Genomic DNA, 21,578 nt, shown 5'->3' with positions numbered 1-21,578 from the left:
ATTGTTAGCGCGAAATCTTCAGTGTTGTCATTTCATGCATGTGTGCCTGGGAAAGAGACTATGGGCAAGCTTCTCATACGCCAGCATCCATAGTTACCTCCCATTGGTATTGCTTTGTTATGTGGACGAAAGGAGGAATATTGACATAGTGCTATAGTGTTGTAAATCACAGGATATGCCCACGAGGCACAGTCATTAAAAATCAGTTACCTTCGCCGGGTTTCATTTCACTGAACCTACCACTGAATTATGCTTACTGCACCATCTGCATGAATAATTTGGGTGCGAGTTAGCAACACTGATGTGGGTGGTCCATCGTTGGATACGAATTACTGTTGACGTCCTACCATGTATTCTTATCATGAAAACAAGTTCATTTCTACCAGGTAGGTTAAATCCCTTTTTTAATATCACGCTGTCAACGTCAGGCTCACTAGTGAGATGTGGCCTTGTGTGTTTTCTGCATTTGCCAAACGTCTTTATCAAGCAACTACCTTGAGATATTTCTTTGATCACACGTGTGTCCAACGTCAAAACCTTCACACTCCACAAATCTAAAACAAAATGTGAAGACACTTCTAGGAACTCCATGATAAAACGATTCCCCTGTCACAAGCATGCGACACCTGAGCTGTACAACAGTCTCATAAGAAGACGAACTTCTGTAACCTTAAATGCTGTTCTGGTACGCCTATGGCGTATGAGTCAATCATCGGCGTAGTTTATGCCGTTTTTTCCCTCAAGGAATATGCTAAAAATGCACACCAGGAATTAAGTGTGGAAATCCCCCCTCTAAGTGTATAGATAAATAGTGACGAACAACAATTAACAAATTTCACGCAATATGAACATGAGCTTAAGAACTCCGACTGACATGGTGACGTCATTTTTAAATTACAGGCAAGCCCGGAATTGCTAATATAACAGGCTTTTAAAAAATGGAGTTTCCTAGAGACAAGAACCGAGCAAATCGGAAAGCTTTTTCATCGAGTTCCAACGAATCAACAAAGAAAACAACAAACGCACTAAAGAAGTATCGGCAACGAGAACTCAAAGATGACCTTTCATCGAGTGATAGTCTTGACGACCCCCGGCCTAAGGTGGCCAAACAAGCGCTGGACAACATTGAAAGTGAACATAAAATGAACCAGGTGGACGCCAAAATCCAAGGGGAGCTCACACCACAGGAAATTGGGGATTTGAAAGATGTGTTTGATACATTCGACAAGGAGCATCGCGGGTGAGCCCACAATTCCCTAAAGACACAAAGAATGAAATTGCATGGGTTGGGTTACATGACTTTGAAAATCGCTGGAATAAATGCTCGAGATTCGTCACATTTACAGCTCTGTATCTTTGGGATCCTGAATAAGAAACCATATATATTCAGCGTATAAAGCTGTTCCACAAATTTCTGCCTAGGATATTACATACAGTATTTTCGCTGAACGCCACAAAATCACGAGAAAGACTTTCTTTTCTTCTTTCGACAATTGTAAATCAACAGCAACCCCTCCCCTAAAAAAGTGGGGGTTTCTGTTTTCAAGAAGATTAGTGCACTTAATGGGGCTCAGAAGGATACACAACTTGCCCGCCATGCACCCACTTTATGGCGAGCCATTCGATCTTATGTCATTTGTGGAACAATTTTGTGACAAATTTCATTTAAAAATGTCCTGCACAGCTGGTGTAGTACTCGGATAGGGCGGAATATGATTACTTACAAACACGAATAAAATCCTTCCTTGATTACAGATTTATCGATGCCGACGACTTGCGCCGAGCGCTGAGGGTAATGGGCTTCAAAGTCACTCAAGATGACTTGACAGAAATGATTGGTAAGAAAATATCCCCACAGTTACCTCTAAATGTGGATTTCACAAAAACCTGATCTTATTTGTCTCCATTGTTTTTTAATGATTGCTACCGATGGACGAAATGTGTCCCTAGGGTTGGCAGCGACCGTCACAGTTTAAGACACAAGTGCATATGGCAGTAAAAAAAAATGAACACCTGGCAAAATGCCAACAATACAAAATAAACTGTCAAGCATGTTAGCAACATAAAGGCAGAAAGTCACTCTCACTAGATCAGATGAAGAGATAGCAAAGTGACTTGCCAAAAGTATACCGAAACAATTAATGTTCTGTTTATTTTTGCTCCACAGCCGACGTTCATGGGAAGACAGTCCCTCGTCGGTGAGTCTGCCACGGTCCATCTTTGCTCGTAACGATATCGGAAGTTATATAATCGAAGGAGAAAGACTTTTAGTTCATGGATTCTTTTATATTAACCGTGATTAACACTGCACTGGTAAATGCGCAGCAGTGCTTAGACAAAACACCAAAAGGGTCCAGGATCACTTAAATTAAGACACATTCCGTTTAGGTCTATGGGCCCGTTAGGCCAGTTGTTATGAATGTCATCTCTTGTCACAAAGAGGCAGCTCGACCTTTTTGTCTTTCAGAACACACAAATTAATTTCGTTTTCGGCAACTTTGAAATTCCTTTCATCTAAATCATTTTTATCATTTAAACGCGTTGGCATTTTTTTTAATTTGAATTTCGTCATTTGTGTTGGCAGCGAAGTCACGTTTGAGCAGTTTCTGGAGCTCGTGGTGTACAAACAAGGGGACGCGAGGGATGTATACGCCGAGCTTGAACATGTAGGTGTGCATGCTTCATGGGTGAAATCAAGCTGTATACAAATTAATCTAAAGACCATTTCTTCGGACAGAATTCCGTATACGGACGTCACTAACTTTTCCCTATAGTTACCTATTAGCCATTTCAAAGCAATAACACGACCTCTAAGGTGAAATTTAGCAGGGAAATTATTGAGGCATTAACGTCGAAAACTGAATTTTTCAGACTAGTTTCATAGAGTTTGTGTACAGGCTGTCAACCGGCGTCACTGTTTCCAAATTGCTTTCAAAATGTCAACATGGCAAATGTGAAATAGGCCTAGTTGCGGTCTCAACTCTCAAGGATTTTGTGGAACTGTTAATTTGCTGCTATGAGAGACGCTTGAGGAGTTGATGTTGGAGCATTAATGCTATCGGGCAAGGATACGAATAAACCAAAGGGGAGTTGGGATCGCTCTGACTGACAGTACGAGTACACTTTCCTGTACTATTACCACACTACAAGGAGCTTACCTTTGCTAATTCTCTTCGTCCAAATCACTTCCAGTGGTCCGTAGAGTCAAATTTCATTTCGCACTTGCCTCTCAGAAGTCCATGCTAAGATTTGCTGTCCGCAACGTTAATTCCAGTTAGTTCCTATATATGTCACTTCATGCTACGACTGCCGGCCGATTGTCGTGTTCTTCTTTTAATTCCGTGCACACGACAAAATGGCGCACTACCACTCAGCAGTTTGGCACGCCCGAGGCATTCAGCTTCTTATGTAACCCCCAAAGACACCTTTTTATTCTGTAAAACCGGGAGAGAGATTACTGCGTGGAACAGCCAGGTCTTGTACCACTAAACATTTCAAATGTAAGGCATGATTTCCCAAAGTAACAGTCTTGTACGCGGCATTTAGGTCTGTACTGTGCTTTGTCGCGATGATGCCGACTATACAAAGCCTTTTGTTCAAAGGAATGATGCTGTTGAACTTGGTATCTGTCATTTTTCTCACAGTGAGATTACAGTATTTGAGTAGGCAGTGACTACTTTGAGTAGTCACTGAGAGCGTGGGCTTTGCAAATAGCAATATCGGTGTTTCACGCTCAGGAATCCAATCATTTCTTCAAAACCAATAAAATCCTGCTGTTTTCTAGTCATGCATATTCTTGTCTATTTTATTTCCAGGGTTTCAGGATGATGGACATAGGTAAGTCTTGTCTGTATATCTAGATAACGTGATAATAAACATTTCATTAAAATCTTCGCCTGTGATCAGAGTTGAAGTCGAGTCCATCACAAGTCCCTTCAAAATTCCAGTCACAAGGCCTGTCATAAATAACAGGGTGAACGACAAAAGAATGCTTTTGTCATAGTTCATGTGAATAGCTTGCGATTGATGATAAATGACTTGTGATAGACTTACATGGACTTGCAAGGACTTGTGATTGACTCGAATACAACACTGCCGGTGATGCACCCACCATTATAGATTAAGGCCTCACAGTGGTAATTCACATCAATACATATTCCTTTTGTAATTCATTTAAGACGTCCAACCCATAATCGATTCTCTTTTGACAGGTGAGAAGGGCCATCTGACCTTTGACGACATCAAGAAGGCATCTCAGGCGGCAGGACTGAAGTTCCGCGACAGCACGATCCGGGACATGATGGATGAAGCAGACACCAACGGTGATGACCTAATAAGCAAGGAAGAGTTCTTCCAAGTTATGCTGCAGACCAACCTGTTTTAGCCCGGCACTTTTCAGAGTGCTTTGCTGATGCAGTCCCCCATCTCCGACGAGTCCTCTGACGATGTGTCAACGATCTGTGTGCAGAAAACGCAAAGCCAATTGGACGGCACCAACCTATCTCGAAGGCTGGGTCTCGCTCTCGCGGGAACTAACTGCTTGTGAAGTTGCACCTGGATAAAGCTCCGAGCGGGAGATAACGAGGATGAAACCCAAATAATTGGCAGTTTCAAGTAACGCGTTTCATGGTCAATCACATTATTTATTGCTATATTCTGTGTTTTTTAATGAACGACTGTGAACACAAAATAAAAGAATACATGCATTTTCCTGGTATAACTGCTTCCTTCGCAGAACCGATTTAACAGTCTACATTAGTGAACTCATAAAACCTCTCTGCATATAAAAAATTTTCAGTAAAATTTGGTCAATACTGTGGTCTTCATTTAATTCAACATTTGGAAGAGTGGTGCACCTTCACAGATAAAAAACTCTAACCAATAAAAGTTTCGTTTAGATGAGTGACAGAGTACTATGACGTTTGAAAGTTTTTGGTTAATTTGGGTTTTAAGGGGCACATTGTACCTGTAGATGATAGTTAGTGGTTAGATTTAATTGGGGTGCGTCTTCTTTGGCAAATAAATTCTTAGATGGTCCAAAGTCACCCTCGCACCAGCCGATTCCCTTCAGTAAGTGTAACGTGACACACCGACTCTTAGGGATGCATATATTGGAAAGCGTGAAGCGATTTAAGATGGACGTACAAAATCTGGACATTCCGACCGTGCCAAGTATAATGGAGCTGCACGCTGGTTCCCGATCACCCCGATGGAATACCAGTCTCAACCGTTCCATCATTGAAAGAAAAATCTTTACCAACTTCTGAATGGGGCGGTAACATCGAGGACAGTGCCATCACTTCTATAAATCAATGGAATATCCAGGTAGAGATCTGTGGTGATTAAGCATTCCACAAAGCTAAGAAACAGCTTCAACATCTCAGCCACTACACGGGTGTGTCAAGGGAGATCCCCAATTCGTGTCCTTGTGGGGGAAATGCCAGTACATTGGCCGCAATTTATCTTTGACAGTTTGGTTTGTTTCATTCAAACTAGATGAACACCAGACGGTTGAGAAGAGAGCAAATGGGGCAAGGGATTAAGAACATTCATCATCCATCAGCCGAGCTGCCCTACTGATCACTCGAGTTTCGTCCGCACACAGATGGATGCCGCCACGAGGGGCACAGTTCTCGTTTCTTCGAGGAAGATTTTTGGTCTTGGTCTTTGGACTCTTCAGACAAATATCGGTATTGTTAACACTTTCTTGCAGTTTGGACAGCCCCTGGCCTTGAAGGTGCTGGTCTCTGCACACCTGGGTGGAATAAATGTGAGGGAAAAACACACACACACATTTGAGAGTGGAAAGTTGCAAAAGATACGTTCCGAGTATGACCGTAAGTTGGATAATCTCAGAAACTGAGTTCCTTCTTCGGAGTGGTTGATGACCACAACACACTGAAATTACATATTTACTCCATTGGTATCTCTTTGCACTTTAACCAAAAGAAGGGCAGCCTTCAAAATTGTTGAAAACTCTGACAGATTAATTAAACAGACGATTTCTCCGTCACCCTTCTGTACGCTTAATTCAGGGATACCTTCAATTTAAAGGGGTTCGCCACAACCGCCAACAGAAGGCCTCAACCAGCAATGTTTGACAGAACTGGTCAATTAGTTTGACAGAACTGGTCAATTAGGACATACCAGTTTCTGAACCCCATCACACACCCCTTCTCTATCCTTTACCTGGCATGGAAAATGTGACAGCAAGAGAGAACATTCAGGCTGTCCTGACGGCTACCGATGACCTCGTGGCACACGCCACAGTAGAGGGACAGGTCCCTCAGGCAGCAGTCGAAGGCGGAGGCATGCTGCTGGGAGGCCTTGGTGTTGCCTAAAGCACGGTGGAGCTGGTGCATCAGCCAGTGGGACCGCAGCATGCACATCTAAGAAGGGGGAGGCGTGTCAGTGTATCAAGGGGGTCTCTGTACATGATCCACGGTAAGGGTGGAAATGTTTTCTGCTCACTTGCACCTTGTACGTGTATTTGGATCGTCAACAATAGGTAGTTAATCTAATACCCAGCTTTGTTTCCGCCTCAAACTTCATCTCTGGAAGCAATACTCGCTTTTAGGCCACCGATGTTCAATTTAAATAGGACGCGTCAATATTTTGGTCGATAGCATGAATTTCGATGTTTGGATGGCAGTATATGACTTATTATTGAGTCTAACTTACTTCCAACTCAAAGTTTTAGCCCAGTTTGGAAATCCGCCATGCATGATTATATGAAGCAATGGTTTCCATCCCACCAGGTTAAAATTGTGGTTGGAGCATCCTTTTTAGAAACAAAGTAGTGGATTATTCCAAGTACGAACACAGCTGGTGATTTTTATTTACACAAAGTTGGAGGCGCTGGTAGGATCACCAGAATTTTCTCGCCCTCGTTTGGGCTTATAGGTTTTGAAAATGGTATACCTGAAAATGAGTTTTAAAGCACAGAACTGTTTTACCAATGGTGTGTTCTTGTTTTACGTATACTCGAACATTAAATCTATCTTCAAATTCAAGGCATCCTTCACTTACATCGTCGCCTAATTCATGGGCCGTTAAAGACTGATAATGGAAGATGTATATGGGTGTGTTATGTCTACCAGTGCATTTGCTGACAATTTGTCTCGTGTTATCGAACACCTTCCCTGTCAAGGATGATGTGCGGCTAATATTACTTACTTTATTTCCAATGGCAGAGGCGATGTCTAAAGCCTGAGTATTGACGTCAAGAGCCTAATCCAACAAAGCCAAAAACACGAGGGTCAAAAACACTGACACAAACCTCTCGTCCACTTTCACCAGAAAAAGCAGAAAGAGCTTGAAGTCGAATTTATCGCTGCACATTTTTTCTACTGTCAACAAAGCCCAACGACGGTGGAAGCAAAGCGGAATCAAGAAGTCGGGATTTAGTTTCAGTGAGAATACCAGTGTGGTATCGAAATGGAACAAAAGCATAAGGGTTCGGGCAGTGCCTTTCCAAACATTCTTTACACTGACATTTGAACTATGATAACAGACCTTTGAGTAATTTGCACGACAGGCTTGTGTCCTCAAAAACTGAACGTCTCTGTTTATTTCAACTTTCTCTCTCACCTTCTGAAAATGCTTCATTAAGACTAACGTTTTGGCCATTCCCGATAGGACCTGAAGTTGTCCTAGTCTGTCGCCTACTTCAACCGCAATACTCAGCGACGACTCGTAGCGTGGGTACGCCCTCTGTCGATCAAAAGTCACCAAAACAAAAGCAGACAGTGAGGGGAAAAATGGTGGATTAAACAGAAATAAAAGACAAGTCATTTTATGAAATAGAATACAAGATATGCTCAAAAGTAAATTCTGCTAGGCTGGTCCTCAATCTTGCGACAAAAAGGCCAAAATCTCATGGCAAATTTGCTTGGTTTTCTTATAGTTTCAAGTCATTCAATTTCCCGAACAAAAAGTGTTCTAATAAACACCCCTCCCCCAAAAGTACACGTGGTATTCATGATCTGCACACGATAAGGAAAGTGTCTTGCAAAACTTTGACTGGCGCAGCGCCCGCTATAGTCAGCTATTTACATAAGCAATCACTGAAAGACAAGACCAAGAATGTATTTTCGTTAATCGTCGGCGCGGCGGCGTGTTTATTTAATCTGGAATTCGGGAATGATAAGACGATCTAGATTTCTTCAGGCGAGTGACTCAGCTCTCCAAAATAACTTGATATGTATATTTAGCTTTCGAGATTTATCAAGAGCCCGAGGTGTGGGATACATCACATTTTAATGGATTTCCACGATCCTACCGGGTCGCTGGATTCTCTTTGCTCTCATGTCCTGCGCATTTGCGCATCTTAGCTCAGTGCGATGTACTTGTATAGTCCTTTGGCCCAAATAACAGAAGCTGAGCGTTCATAACGAAGAGTGAATTCTACAGTTATAATCATTCTGATCAAACCGTCGTAAACAGGCATTGATCCAACAGTGAGTTATGCAATACCGGTAGCTCAAAGACATTGAAAAAAGACCGGGTTGGATGGATGGGAATCATGGGACCGTCTGTGGAAGTGGATAACTATTTTTGGTTCTGTTTTAAAGAGTTGATGCAGTGGAAGCCGCCACGAACAACTTTGCAAATCAATCCTTAATTTAGGTCTGTATTTTACGCATCAACAAGAGTCAATGCTAGTTAATTTGGGATAATTTTTTTTTCGCCACTACATAATTTGCCAAAGATTTAATTGCACGCAGCAGTTACTTATTGTTCAGTAAGGCAACGTTATCTAGTCGAAATGTCAATAATGTCAAAATGTAAATTTACCAAGAGTTTGTGCTCTTCCCTGATGTTTGGAATGGTGTTAAGTGCACTCAATACTGGAGTTATGCACAGATCCAAGCACGGACATTTTTAGCTTTCGGTTAGTCGTGGCGGTATGCACGGAGTGTGGTACCCTCACTTTATTTGGCTCTCCACAGGAAGGCCTACTCCACACCCCATAAGCACGGGTGTCGCGAGGGCCTGTGGGAACATTGCCCCGAAAACCAGAGAAACATTCGAAGGGGCGGGGAGAAGCAAGAGAACGAAGAAAGGAGGAAACGGGATGAAACTCACCACTTTGTACGAAAACACCCTAGAATTCCGTTATGGGTTTAGCTTGCTACTGATGAATGCTTTCCCAATGGAAACATGTCCCCTCCCCTAGAACAATTCCACAGACGCCCATGTCCACTAGTCCTACATGGGAGCTGTAACCATCTCACCTCGCAATCTCCTCTCATCCTGTGGATGTCGGCGAAGATGCACAGGCATCTTGCCTGGATGGCGCGGTCATTCAGCTGCAGCGCCATTTTCATCGCTTCCTAGGGGAAAAACAGAGAATGGCTGAGCATTTGGCAGAAGACATATGGAACTGGCTAATGTTTGTTCACAATGATCGCAATTATGATCTTTATTTATTTGCTGTAATTCATATGGTCATGCGTCCATTACAGCTTAACTAGCAGCAATTTTGGATCCATTACCGTTCAATTTTCTTCTGCGGACCTGATACGGAAAAAACTGTTCACATCCAGGCGGAGTTATTCAGCCATATTTATTACGATAATACGAAACGAATCAAACTTCTTTATTTATGGATTCTGAAGTTTTCAGATGTTGTTCCAGCAAATTAGGGCTATCATGGAGGTAGGAAACAGGTGCTATCGAGAGAGCGTGAGAGCGTGCGGCGCAAATGTTGCGGTCGAGCTGTGCTGGTGGTCTGCTTCGCCCTATTCGCGTGCTTATAAAAACCACAATGGAAACCGCAGCATAAACTCGGAATACGCAGGTTGGGTTTCTTGGTCATACTACGGGTCTCCCCGGCCCTCTGAAAACTGACAACTATCGAAAGGGGACAGCGGTCACGACCGAGTTGTTACTATGGTACGGCCGCCAGTTCGACTGTGAACAAAACCAAGCACAGCCGAACGGCCTGCAGAAACCGTCTCATTACATCAGGTGTTCGTGTAGAGAAATAAGACTGGCTTTCCATTTTGCCATGGTTTCTGCAACACCTTTCTTCTTCTAAACATAGTAGACAAGTTCAAACGGGAACTAGAAAATTGGTAATTTAAAAAAGAAAATCCCTGGAGAAAGACTTGTACACTTATTTCTCAGTATTTGGAGGCAATGTTTACACGGAAATGCACTGCAGAGAAATTCACATGCTTTAATTCTGAATGGGTGAGGTTCCGAGTTTAAAGCTTCAGCAGGTAAGGTGGGGGAAATCACTCTTTGCTCTGCGTGAGCCATGATACGATTCACTCACAGGGCATCTTCAATTTTGTCTGCGATGACTTCGTGAGCAATTGATCTTGACGTACTTCAGATCTGTGCCACCATGAAGTCTTGTGCAATGGGTGGCTTTGTGCGGAAAATGAAAAACAACATTAATTACCAGCGGAACCGATCCCCTAATGGAGCCCACGTGGAATTCAAGCGTGGGAGGTCAAGTTCAGGGAGTAACCCTTGACCCGCGCAAACGGAGCCGTTCCGTCTTACTGACAGATCGCTTGGGCTGGCCGGTCCCAAGGGATACGGGAATATTTCAGGCCAAACCGAGGGGCTAGTGGAGTTGTTGATTCGCAGTAAGTGTCATGGGAGTTAACCTTCTGATCCGCTTACGATGAGGAAGCCAACTGTCTGTACCTAGGAGTATATGCCAAAGTTTACGGAATTACGATTTTTTATCAAAAGTATGCGTGCACGGTAAAGGTATCTCTCACCTCAACATAGGCCCTACCGATATTCACTATTAGTTATAAGTGTTATAGTCGAGTACTTTCCGAGTACCAACGTTCTCCGCAAAATACTGAACTGGGTAAGAGGGAATAAAGCCAGAGTGCACAGGCATTTGATGGTAAATGTGCAAAGGTAAGATTACAAAATAAATGTTAGACTTCAGACACTTCCAGTTGTGTAAAATTTAAGTTTTAAGGAGAAAAGTACTCGGAAAGTACTCGGCCGAGTACTTTCTGAGTACTTTTGTCCTAAAAAGTTAATTTTAATCAAACAGTGATGGTCTGAAGTCATTATGCTGCTTAGTAATCTTACCTTTATGCATGTACCATCAAATGCCGATGTACTTTAGCTTTGTTCCCTTCTAACTAGTTAAATATTTGGTAGAGAACTTGGTTCTCAAAAAGTACTCGACTACATTACTGTTAGTTATCCATGTCAGTGACTGGAAAGGAACCTACGAAATTCCATGTCGCAAAGCTTGCGCATAATTACGGCCTAACCATGGCCTAACTACATGTAACTCTGTAGATGCGGCAGAGGCCTATTTATAGAACCCGTGAACCTCGTAATTCGTCACCTTCGAATCCGGCGCTCTCGCTGCGCTAGCTCGAGTGCCACGACCCCTTTTAGGCAGCTTTATTTCGCCTCCACTCCATTCGCCTCGCCAACAGTGTCGGAGGAATTTGTAATTATTTGACAGAATGAGAAATGACGATAAAAGTACTCTCCAAAAAAGCTACTGACGTCATCGGGGCCATTGCTGACCGAGAAGTCCCCCCCCCATAATAGCCCCTACAAAACTGAACAGGTTTTATGCCTTTTTACGTAGCTGTTGTGTATTTTCCAATTTCAGAGTGCTTTACTGAGGGTTTGGCAAAGCGTTTTAGACGACCCCCAAACGACTATGTAAGCTCTTTGTGTTTTCAAAGTGTACTGTCCCTTACACCACAAAACCCCGTATAATAAAGAGATGAGGGCAAAGTGTTGGCGGGGGAGATTTTCTTGTCGCCAGTTGGACAAAAAATATCTAAATACTTCCCCAGCTAGCGAAAAACTAGCTCGTCAAATGGCTCCTCTATTATTGTTCAAGGACTATTCTTCGCCCTCTAGTCGTTGAGCTTACAGGGTCAAATTCCCGTTTCTCGAAACTTTTCCCTTCAGTTAAAGCAGAGAGCAATGCACGAGGCCAGGAAGATAATCGAGTTTGGCACTGGGGTTTTTCCTGCAGCTCCCGAAGAATTTAGCCTCAGGCAGGGCGCATTTGTCCCCATAAGGAGACAAACGCGCAAGGACCGCCTTAAGAGGGAAAATGGCCAATTTACTTCCAGACTTTTACTTAAGAGACTTAACTTGAATACCTGGGGCGTTTTATATACCGTTGCCATGGCAACCTTATCAGAGATTGAAAAGTACCCCAACCTTGAATCAGATGTCAGACGATTTCATTAAGACCCGATAATATATTATTGAGTTAGTTACTGAAGGCCCTTGCTTGAAATAATGTTGGCAGAACGAAAGCTATATGCGCGGGGAATGGATTTTTTTTCTTAAAGACAGAAAACTCAAAATACCGACATATTGGTGACCGCGAATGAAATGGAAACAACAGAACGTAAGGCGAATGTGTAGCAAGATCATATCTGATCGAGTTACTGTCCAGTCGCGTTTTGATGCATATTGATGCACACTTCATAGCTAACTGGTCGACTAATCGTCCAAACAAGGAACACTGGGTGAGCACCCACCTTCACAAAAGTCATTCAATAATTGTATTGCCAGAGTATCGCCGCGGCATGTGGTTCATTGATCCTGGATACCGTACCGGAGCAGCCGTAGGCCCGTAACCTTCTTGGCTCAACAAGCAGCGCACGCTGCTCGTGGGAACGAGACCCAGGAACAGAGAGGGGCAGGCATCGACCCGGTCTTGGACCCTCTCCAAATTATGAGGGGCGACAGCACGGTGTTACCTTACCCCTCCGTCCAGGGCTCGAGGAAAAGAAAAACACGAGAGGGTTCATTTCTGAATAATCGCTCCATGGTCCATGATATTGGCGATTTGAAGAGTGCGACAATAATGCTCGAATCGCCACGACGATGGAATTTGAGTTTATGGCTTTCTCTGAACGTTACCGACAAGAGCAGTTGCGAATTTATGCAGCTCAGACAAGTCCATTCCAATAGATACCGCTGCGGCGCGGAGCTGCAGGACTAACGGATTTTGGAAATGCAGTCGACAGGAGAGATATGACCTGTTTGCACGGCATGAGGGTTTCACTTCCAAAGCAATTTGGGTTATTGCACTGAGAACCCATCTGCGAGGTCCATGTTTCAGGGAACCCCGTGCCCTATATTGACAAATGAAATCCGTGAATAATGTCCCGTAACTACAAATTAGAGCATGAGGAAAGTTCAACAAAGGAAGCAAAAGAGCTAAAACTGAGCAAAAAAGTACATTCCCACATTTTTGACGGTGGTGGTCGTCTCCGCTCATCAATTGAAACAGTTGTGTAACCAAGGGAGGAGGACATGGGGGAGGCAAGGGCACGCAGCTCGAGGCCCTGAGTGCCCCCGCGTGGTCCCCCGCTCAAAAATTCAAGTGATAGTCCAATTTGCTCGGTGTTCAACCGTAACCCATTGAGCGCCGCCCCCGCCTGAAAACGAGGGTCCACCCTATGCCCCCTGAAGAATGCACCTCAAGTACGTCATTGATTACTGAAGACCGTTTTTTTAAACCCAATTCTGGCCTGACCTATGCCATTCTAACACATTCTGGTTTTATTTAGATATTATGACGTGACAGTCTAGAAAACACCGGGAACGAAAAGGGTAGATACATGAGCCTATGATGTTTGATGAAAACTCGAACTTCTGTAGCCAGCAAAGAGGTCATACAATCCTCCACAGCCCGCATGCGCGAACAAAATGGATTTTGCGGGTCATGTGAGATCAGACCGCAGTTCAAACGAAACGGTTACACGTTGCGGGCGAGGATTAAATGTTGTTTTCACTCCATTCGGGGGGCACGCGGCTTTAAACGGTGCGGAAAATGAAATGGTTTCAAATTAATCACGAAGAGGTATCCTTTGATCTGAAGTCAAGCTTAAGGTTGCACGCCCCAGGCCCTCGGGAAGTATAAAGAGACACTGTCTGGGGATTTTGAGAGTCAGCTTGAAAGATTACTGAAGGTCTCCTTTTTTGGGTGCGGGTTTGCGTTGAAAAAAACAACAACAGAGAACCACAGTGTGTATAAAAAACGCAACAAGATTTCTGTTCAAGTTTGTGAAAATTGTGTTAGCTTTACACCAAAGTGAGTAGTAGCACCTTAAAGCCACATATCTCCTCTTGGGACAAAATGGGCTTGGGACCAAGTTTCAGTTTAGTTACACCAGCATAAATCTTCTTCGATTCTCCGTCTCTCGTATGAAATGTTCATTCAGGCGAGTCATTACATCATCTCTGGATCAAATGTGTGTTGCATTGATGTGCTTGTTACAGGTTATCACAAAGATATCCCGAAGAAGGCAATGTTAAGTTGTGATTATTCATTTCATTATTCCATGTTGTCAAGTTAGTTTCTAATAAGATGCCATGGTTATTGCAGTGTCTAGGACTTGGTCCCAAGCCCAATTTGTCCCATTGTCCAAAAAGAATTAGTCGGCCATCCATGACCGTGTATGAATAAACAACATATTATTGGAAATAGCAGATAGGTGGCTTTAAGGTGCTTCTACTCACTTTGGTGTAAAGCTAACACAATTTTCACAAACTTGAACGGAAATCTTGTTGCGTTTTTTTATACACACTGTATATCATGATGCTGCCATGTTTGTCTTGTTCCCTGATGTAGACCTATTAGCAATAGTTATGCATCTTCACATATTGATAAAAGGGAAACGAGTATTTTACCTTCCAACCTCAGTTTGGTTACATTGGTTTGAATGGCAAGATGGCTGCCTAATAATAGAGGTCTATATGGGCCTGGACTGCGAGTGATGAAATAACGGAAAGTGTTGGGTATTGATTTCTCAAGCTCTGCGTTCTTGATCTTAGCTCTTTATACAATCAAGAAATTTCATCTTAGAACGGTTATATCAGTTGAGTCATATCCCTTTCTTCCCAACCTACCACCAGCACACCCATTTTGATTCAATAAATTCAAAATAATTGCAACCATCAAGGTCAACTTTAATCACAAACATCTCCGGAAATTAATTTCTCGTGACCTATCTCTCAGCTCGAGAGGTAAAGGTATAAAAGCGCTCCGAGTGCTGCGACAACGAACAGGTGGATCTGAAACAAACATGCAGTCGTATAATGATGCAGGAGTACACACAGACAAAAGCTTTCAGTGATAGGCCTACTGGTCAGATTTCAGTGATTCATATTTCACATCAAGAAAAAACGAATACTTGTACATGTACAACATGTACACTTGTCTATATGTAGTACATGTACACCATAAAAGGTTAGTCAAATTCGGGTCGATATTTTGCTTTATGTTGGTATAAATATCAACCTTTGGCAAATTCTTCCCAATCGTTGGTCAACGTTTGACCAACAGTGATGGAAATTAACCAACAATGTGGTAATTTTAACCAAGGTTGGGCAAACAACAAATGCCCAACACCGTTTGACCAACTTTTTTTTTTACAGTGTATTAGATACTCTTGAGGTTATCTTTCTCCTTTGGCGGGAAATACTCTGACATTTAAACTCCAGATGAAAAAGGTGCAAAGGTCAACTCTGACGAAATTTATGGGATTGTTCTGTACCTTCATACCAGCCAGCAGGGTAAAATCATGAGCGGGTGAGTGGACGCCAATTCGAATACACCAAACAAGAATTTCGACCTTCAACGAAGTTTGCGTTTCGCTCTGGCAGGCCGACGATAAGAAATAATTTGTTGATGTCACCAAAATATCAAGAATTTCCAGACTGACACAAAAAAGTGAAATATGTGTGACGATAAGTGATAATTTGTTGATGCCACCAAAATATCAAGAATTTCCAGACTGACACAGAAAAGTGAAATATGTGTGAATGCGGTACAGGAAGAAGTGGGATTGAAATCCCACGCTGATCTTCAAAAAACTCTTTTAAACAATCTGGATGTTTAAAGACAGAGTGGCTAGTCAAGGTTTTGGGGTGGGAAGGGGGCAAAATAGGGACTGCCCAAAATACTTTTGTCCAGTTTTTCGTCCGTAGAGGAATCCTCAGCCCCTCGAGAAATGTGGCACAGGTACCATATGCAAAGCGCTGGCGATTTCAAGGTTTTGGATAGAATTTTAATTCCGGAGGAGTTTTTTTTTATTCATGCAACCCACAACAAATCAGCAGCCTATTCAATGTTGCAGCGTTCGCCTCAAGACCTTGTCGACAGCGGACAAAAAGTATTCACTCACGATTGTCCGGGAACAAAGCTGAGGGTGTGAAATGTCCACGCCTCCGTCAAACGGTGCGTTGGTTTTTTTCTGCGACTGGCTTAGGGAACTTCTCGAAAGATTGCTACTTTCCTCACGCGTCGTGACCAAGAACCAACATGTTTTTATCCAGCCATTGGCGTGATACCGACAAGACACCCCCCGACTTCATCCGTCTGTTATGAATCAGCCGTTGCTCTCCTTCAACTCAAGATTTCATATCAGCTAGGAACGAAGTTTTGCTTCCATCTTTGCCCCCCCCCGTTTCAGGAAAAGAAAAAAAAAACGATTTCAAGGTAAGATGTGTTATCTCGACTCTGCAACTGCTCATCTGTCCAAAGTTTAATCAAATAGTTACAGAGTGGTTTTAAGCTATTACAGATTTTACCTTGAAGACGGTGGCTTTTACAGCGTACAGAAACTCAAAGTAGCTTTTAAACTAAAATATACACTGGGTATTTAAAAGAGCATGCATACGAGGAGCATATACACGGTGCAAGCGATTGGGCTACAAACGCCAAGCATCTAATTCTCTGCCAGTGAATTTCATGACGCATCAATCATTGTAAAAAAGACACATCAAGTGGAATCTTGCAGGATAATTTTCCCTGATCCATCATTCGACCAACGAACGCCAGCCAAATACGGATCTGATTATCCTGGGTTGTCATACATCTCATCAAAGTATCTTTCTAGGGAGGTTATTCCATGATGTGTGATGATAAATGGAAGTAGACCTGGCTATTGTTTTCTTTATAAATCGTCCTCACTTTCATATGCTGGAAGGGAAGATTATGAATGGAATGCAACTTACATTCGGAGCCTCCTGGCTAAAGACAATGTTTTTGTATTTACGAATCGTGCGACAAGAAATGTAAACCAATCAGGCTGGATTGGAATGCGAAGATTGTACCCAGCATTATCGACGAGCAAAGAGTGTAGATGTTGTTGTAGATGTCTGGCCAGGATTTCGTGTTGAACCAATCCACATGTGTATCACGTGCATGCACACATTTCGCTCAAATCGGCAACGTGCCTCTGTACCTTTCTGACCTCAAAAAATAAAAAATAAATAAAAATAAAAATCGTTAACTACCCAGCATTTCCGATGATGGGCAGTTACTTTTTTTTTAATATGAGGTGCCTTTTGTGCTTCTTATCGATCCCTTTGATATTGATACAGTTGAACATATGAACAGCAAGATGATGGGACAAAGGTCTGATGGATGAACCCATATTTCGAACTGATCGATGCAGTTTATTCTTTGATCCCAGAGATTGTCGATACAGGAGCTGGTGCAATGTCACCGAGTGACAATATCTGTTGGCTTTCATTCAGCATAGAAGATTGACGATGCATCCCTAAATGGACTCCCTCGAATGGATACACAGATAGTCTAACCTCAAACCCCCCATCCCATCTCAGACTCACAGTTTGCCATGCAAATAAATTGATTTTCTTGAAATGTCAAATTTTGAAATGAGATTTTTCTTATATCTCAAGACTAATCTTCTCCCCCCACGCCATCTGAAAGAATGCGTTCCGAGATAATCCAAATAAGCAGTAGCGTATCCAGCTTTTGGGTGTCAGCGGGGGGGGGGGGAATTTAAAAGCAAATGCGGCTTTGGGCTGATTTGAAATGATGTTGGAGGAGAAAAAATATCAAAAGCCTTTTTCATGATCCCGAAATCCTAGCTTTTATTTCATATAAAAATATTTGATGCATAGATATTAAAATAAAAATTTGATAAATATATACTGAAATGAAAATAAAAGTAAAAATCCGTCGGGGGAAAAGTTGCCCCCCCCCGGATACGCCACTGCCAACAAGGGTAAAATCGAAAATATTCGAAATTTCATGCCGAATGCTAGCAATGCCTTACCTCACAGTAATCCATGGCAAGATCCATCTTTCCCAGCTTGCGATAAGGCGTAGCCAGATTCAGCTGAACAATCGTCCGTAGTTTGGGGCTCCATTCCTGCCCCCTGCACCTCACCAGTTCGCTCGCCTTCACCGTGTACCTCAACGCCTTGTCATAGTCCTTCAAACTGATGTACACCTCTGCCAGGTCCCCGTAGGTGTTGCACTCCAACCCCCTGTCCCCCGTCTTGATGGCCATCTTGAGAGCTTTGTCGAAGTTCTCCAGAGCCTGCTGGAAGTGACCGAACCCTAGATTGGCATTACCGAGGCAGAGGTGGATCGGGCCCACCAAAGGGTCCTCCTGTGACGCGGTGTTGTTCATGCTATGCCTGGCGTACGACATCGCCTTGTGATACTCACAGAGCTTTTCGTTAGCCCGGGCCAGATTCAGATAGGCCTCGGCCCGGAGTTCCAGTTCGTCCAGTTCGTTGGCAATATCGATTTGCTGGATAGAGTATCCCAGCATCTCTCGGTAGTCCCCCCAGTCACCGTAAGCCAAGGCTAAATGTCCCAATATGACAAACCTGAGGCGTTTCTTGTCCCCAACTTTCCCCAGTGCGGCTTTCCACTTGCGTACTGCCTGTTCCTGTTGCGTGTCGTTATACAACTTGAGCCCTTTCTCAATCTGTTGTTTAGCCGCTCGCTGGCCCATGTTGACACCCGTGTTGACACTCACCTGGGCGGTAACCCCTTAACAACGCGTCCCGGTCATCCGTCTTCACTTCTATGCCCAAGTTCCTGTGTCGAAGACGGTTGTCTTCTTGTGTTCAAACAAGGAAGTAACAAATAGTAATTTCAGGGTACTGAGTGTTACTGTGAGAATGATCTCGTTCATACCTCCAGACTCAAATTGGCATCGAGAAAGAAAATATGAGATGAAATTTCCTTTATGACCAATTTATATGAAACAGTGAAAATGTTCATTCAAAAAGAACGGAATCTAAACAAAAATTGAAATAATAAGCGCAATAAAACATGTGTTGGTTAACATAGCTAGCTAGACAAACGTTTTCAAATATCCATAGTTACTTCATGTTTAAGTTTCATATTAGATCATGACGACATCAATTAAAATGTGTCCTTTCAATTCAGATTCCAACACAATAACAATAAAGTTGTTCCATTTTCGGAGAAAATATTCTAAAATAATATTTTCATGAACTGATTGTGGCACCTGACACCCAGCAAATCCTATTACATGTAAAAGAAACCGAAAGTTACCTTCAAGGATGATGTTGTCATAAAGGAAAATAATTTACTAGCTGACGCGACCATGAAGCTACACCTCCAAGCCGGCGAAAGATTGCGGAGACTTGTCAGCAGCGGCCCACGCTGAGTCGGATGTTATTAATGTGGAGACGGCTCGGTGAAAGGCATGCAGTTAATATTACGTATAATAGTCTAGCCGTGACAACTGGCGGCGTCCTTGGTCCAAACGGCCTGGAGTAAAATGTCTAACATAACACAGTGCACGCCATTCTTCTTCATTCCATTCTTTCTTCTTCTTTTTTATAAAACTGCAATGCCTCTGTTGGCGGTTGTTATTCTTGTACCCAGTGACACGAGCCGAAATCATAACAATGTTATGCGTCAGGGATGGGCCGCTCTATCGTCAACAACATTTACACAGCGGGGCAGGCACGTCCGTCCTTATCCCCCTTGCGAAATGGACCACAAAAAGCACATCAGTCACTGATAAAAACTCCATCGACAGAAATTCCTTGCTTCACTCTCCTGGACGATCGAGGAGACTGGCACAAGCGCTCAGTTCCTAATGATACCTTTACTTATCACAAGCCTATCATAACTAAGATTTCGGTTAATGGAACCATGGGCGATGGGTTAATTTTACTCTCAGGAAGGTAAATCCCTATGCCTGACGTCGTCGCGTGGACTGTTGTGATTATCGCTGGAGCGGACGATTCAAACAAAACACATGGGCTGTACTTCTGGTAATATTTACGAGCAAGCGTGTCAGGGCTCAAACGCAATCAGGAAATTCTTCGGTGATGTTCGAAATGTGTCAATATCATCGGCCGAAGTGCAGCGGGCTGGGAGCAATAATTTCCAGCAACCAGAAACCAGATGACGAGCGGGTGATGTGCAGATCTCTGTAGCTGCAGTGTGCCATGTGCTATGCAATGAAGTAGAAGTCCAATTTCCAATTGGCGATCCAGCTGATTAACGTATTAATAACCAAAGGCCTTAATGAATTCCCAGGCGAGAAACTAATTAAAAAATAGTCTGAATGGCATCGGTCGTCTACGTGTAGACCTGCATGCAAACCTCTGCCATGCGGGTTTTCCTAAAGACAAGTAGCCTGTTGGGCCTATATGCACTCCAGAGCTAGACGTTTGATACTATCCTCCATGCCCATGAATTTGAAGTGGAATCTCCTAAAATGGGGGCCCCAACATTCACTTTCTAACGGTGACGTCATCCAAAGTTGCCGTCATCTGCGCTTAAAATTCTGTAGTTGGCAAGTCTGTTATTTTTATCCACTTATATTTACCAGGTCAAGCAGTATACTGTCCTGCCACGCTGTCCACTTGATTTCACGTAACGGCATCCACGTAAGATCGTAGAGCTAGCACTGCGGAGTTTCTGTTGCTCTCCGTCTCCTTTGACATTTGCCAGCTGTGATGCTGAGTGACTCTCTGGGCGTTTTATCTTCGAGGATCGCGCTTTACCACTCAGACCGCAGAGTTCCCCGGGTATGAGAGGAGGAATGTCACCTCCAAAATGCCACCACGATACGTTTTCGATTTCTACGCGCCTTCTGGGCTCGTTTATAACAATGGACAACCTGAGGAACGTCATGCAGATATGAAGAAAAAACGAACAAAAGTCAACATCATCAATATCAAATGATGCAGTCTGGGTATGACATAAAGTGAGTTTGGAGTTTTTGCTTTGTTTAGTTTTTTCTTGAATAAGTAAACCTAGCTGACTGAAAAAACCTTCATCCTGTGGCGAACGGTGACATGTTCTGGAATGATTCCAGAGCGGAAATTTACAGTATGTATGTACATTATACATGTACATGTACATGTCGTACATGAACGTGCTGTCACTATGCCCTAGCTAACGGACGGGCACAAAATGGCCCGTTACTACAGAACGACAGACGACACCAGCCCAGATGAAACGCCCTCTGTTGTGAACTGGCTCACTTTCACTCACTAGCACACAGCTAGTCTCTGCTACGTGTTTTGTAGGTCGTTTGATGCAAGGAATTTGAAGAACTGCATGTCAAACCTACATGTATCAATGGACAATATGGTCAACTTGACGATTATAAAATTATCATACTGTATTAAAATTACAGTAACCATTACTGTGATCACTTTTCAGGTAAAATAAAGGTCTCAGAAAAATCATGGCGAGAATATGTAACTTAAGTTAAACGGGCCTGCTCAAGCTTTAAAAATCCACCTTTCAGAGTCAGTTTTGTATTTGGGAATGACAGCCATTTTGAGTG

At 43.1% G+C, this 21,578-nt stretch overlaps 2 protein-coding genes across 4 annotated transcripts; one reads left to right on the top strand and one right to left on the bottom strand.

The window, feature by feature from the left end:
- The first annotated feature begins 129 nt into the window (after positions 1 to 129).
- Positions 130 to 4,913, top strand: LOC110991244 (uncharacterized). Its single transcript, XM_022256546.2, has 7 exons — positions 130 to 386; positions 901 to 1,240; positions 1,756 to 1,838; positions 2,168 to 2,198; positions 2,585 to 2,666; positions 3,816 to 3,837; positions 4,212 to 4,913. Exons 2-7 carry the CDS (start codon positions 939 to 941, stop codon positions 4,382 to 4,384), a joined length of 693 nt encoding a protein of 230 aa, XP_022112238.2. The 5' UTR covers positions 130 to 386; positions 901 to 938; the 3' UTR covers positions 4,385 to 4,913.
- Positions 4,623 to 21,143, bottom strand: LOC110991243 (43 kDa receptor-associated protein of the synapse-like). 3 transcript variants are annotated; one of them, XM_022256540.2, is made up of 7 exons: positions 19,319 to 21,143; positions 18,060 to 18,857; positions 9,237 to 9,335; positions 7,591 to 7,713; positions 7,177 to 7,230; positions 6,190 to 6,389; positions 4,623 to 5,755 (listed from the first exon to the last, which is right to left on the bottom strand). In XM_022256540.2, the coding sequence occupies exons 2-7, from the start codon at positions 18,747 to 18,749 to the stop codon at positions 5,677 to 5,679; spliced, it is 1,245 nt and encodes a 414-aa protein (XP_022112232.1). In that variant the 5' UTR covers positions 18,750 to 18,857; positions 19,319 to 21,143; the 3' UTR covers positions 4,623 to 5,676. The 3 variants fall into 3 exon arrangements, with proteins under 3 accessions (XP_022112232.1, XP_022112235.1, XP_022112233.1); XM_022256543.2 differs by having other exon boundaries at positions 18,060 to 18,854; XM_022256541.2 differs by having other exon boundaries at positions 19,365 to 21,143.
- Between the last annotated feature and the right edge of the window lie 435 nt (positions 21,144 to 21,578).

Source organism: Acanthaster planci, linkage group LG03, assembly GCF_054643075.1.
Source record: "Acanthaster planci isolate LZ-2023a linkage group LG03, COTS_SCS, whole genome shotgun sequence".
NCBI classification, from domain to species: domain Eukaryota; kingdom Metazoa; phylum Echinodermata; class Asteroidea; order Valvatida; family Acanthasteridae; genus Acanthaster; species Acanthaster planci.
The sequence above is the reverse complement of the archived record's forward strand: the minus strand, read 5'-3'. Positions and strand labels throughout refer to the sequence as shown.

What these genes read in the sequence shown, in the direction of transcription:
- LOC110991243 (XM_022256540.2), bottom strand. Translation starts at nt 18,749, where the DNA reads ATGGGCCAGCGAGCGGCTAAACAACAGATTGAGAAAGGGCTCAAGTTG. An exon ending in GGATGAGAGGAGATTGCGAG is followed by an intron (nt 7,714 to 9,236) that starts GTGAGATGGTTA and finishes TTTGATCGACAG; the next exon opens with AGGGCGTACCCACGCTACGA. An exon ending in TAATGAAGCATTTTCAGAAG is followed by an intron (nt 7,231 to 7,590) that starts GTGAGAGAGAAA and finishes TTGTTGGATTAG; the next exon opens with GCTCTTGACGTCAATACTCA.
- LOC110991244 (XM_022256546.2), top strand. Translation starts at nt 939, where the DNA reads ATGGAGTTTCCTAGAGACAAGAACCGAGCAAATCGGAAAGCTTTTTCA. An exon ending in TGACTTGACAGAAATGATTG is followed by an intron (nt 1,839 to 2,167) that starts GTAAGAAAATAT and finishes TTTGCTCCACAG; the next exon opens with CCGACGTTCATGGGAAGACA. An exon ending in GGGAAGACAGTCCCTCGTCG is followed by an intron (nt 2,199 to 2,584) that starts GTGAGTCTGCCA and finishes TTGTGTTGGCAG; the next exon opens with CGAAGTCACGTTTGAGCAGT.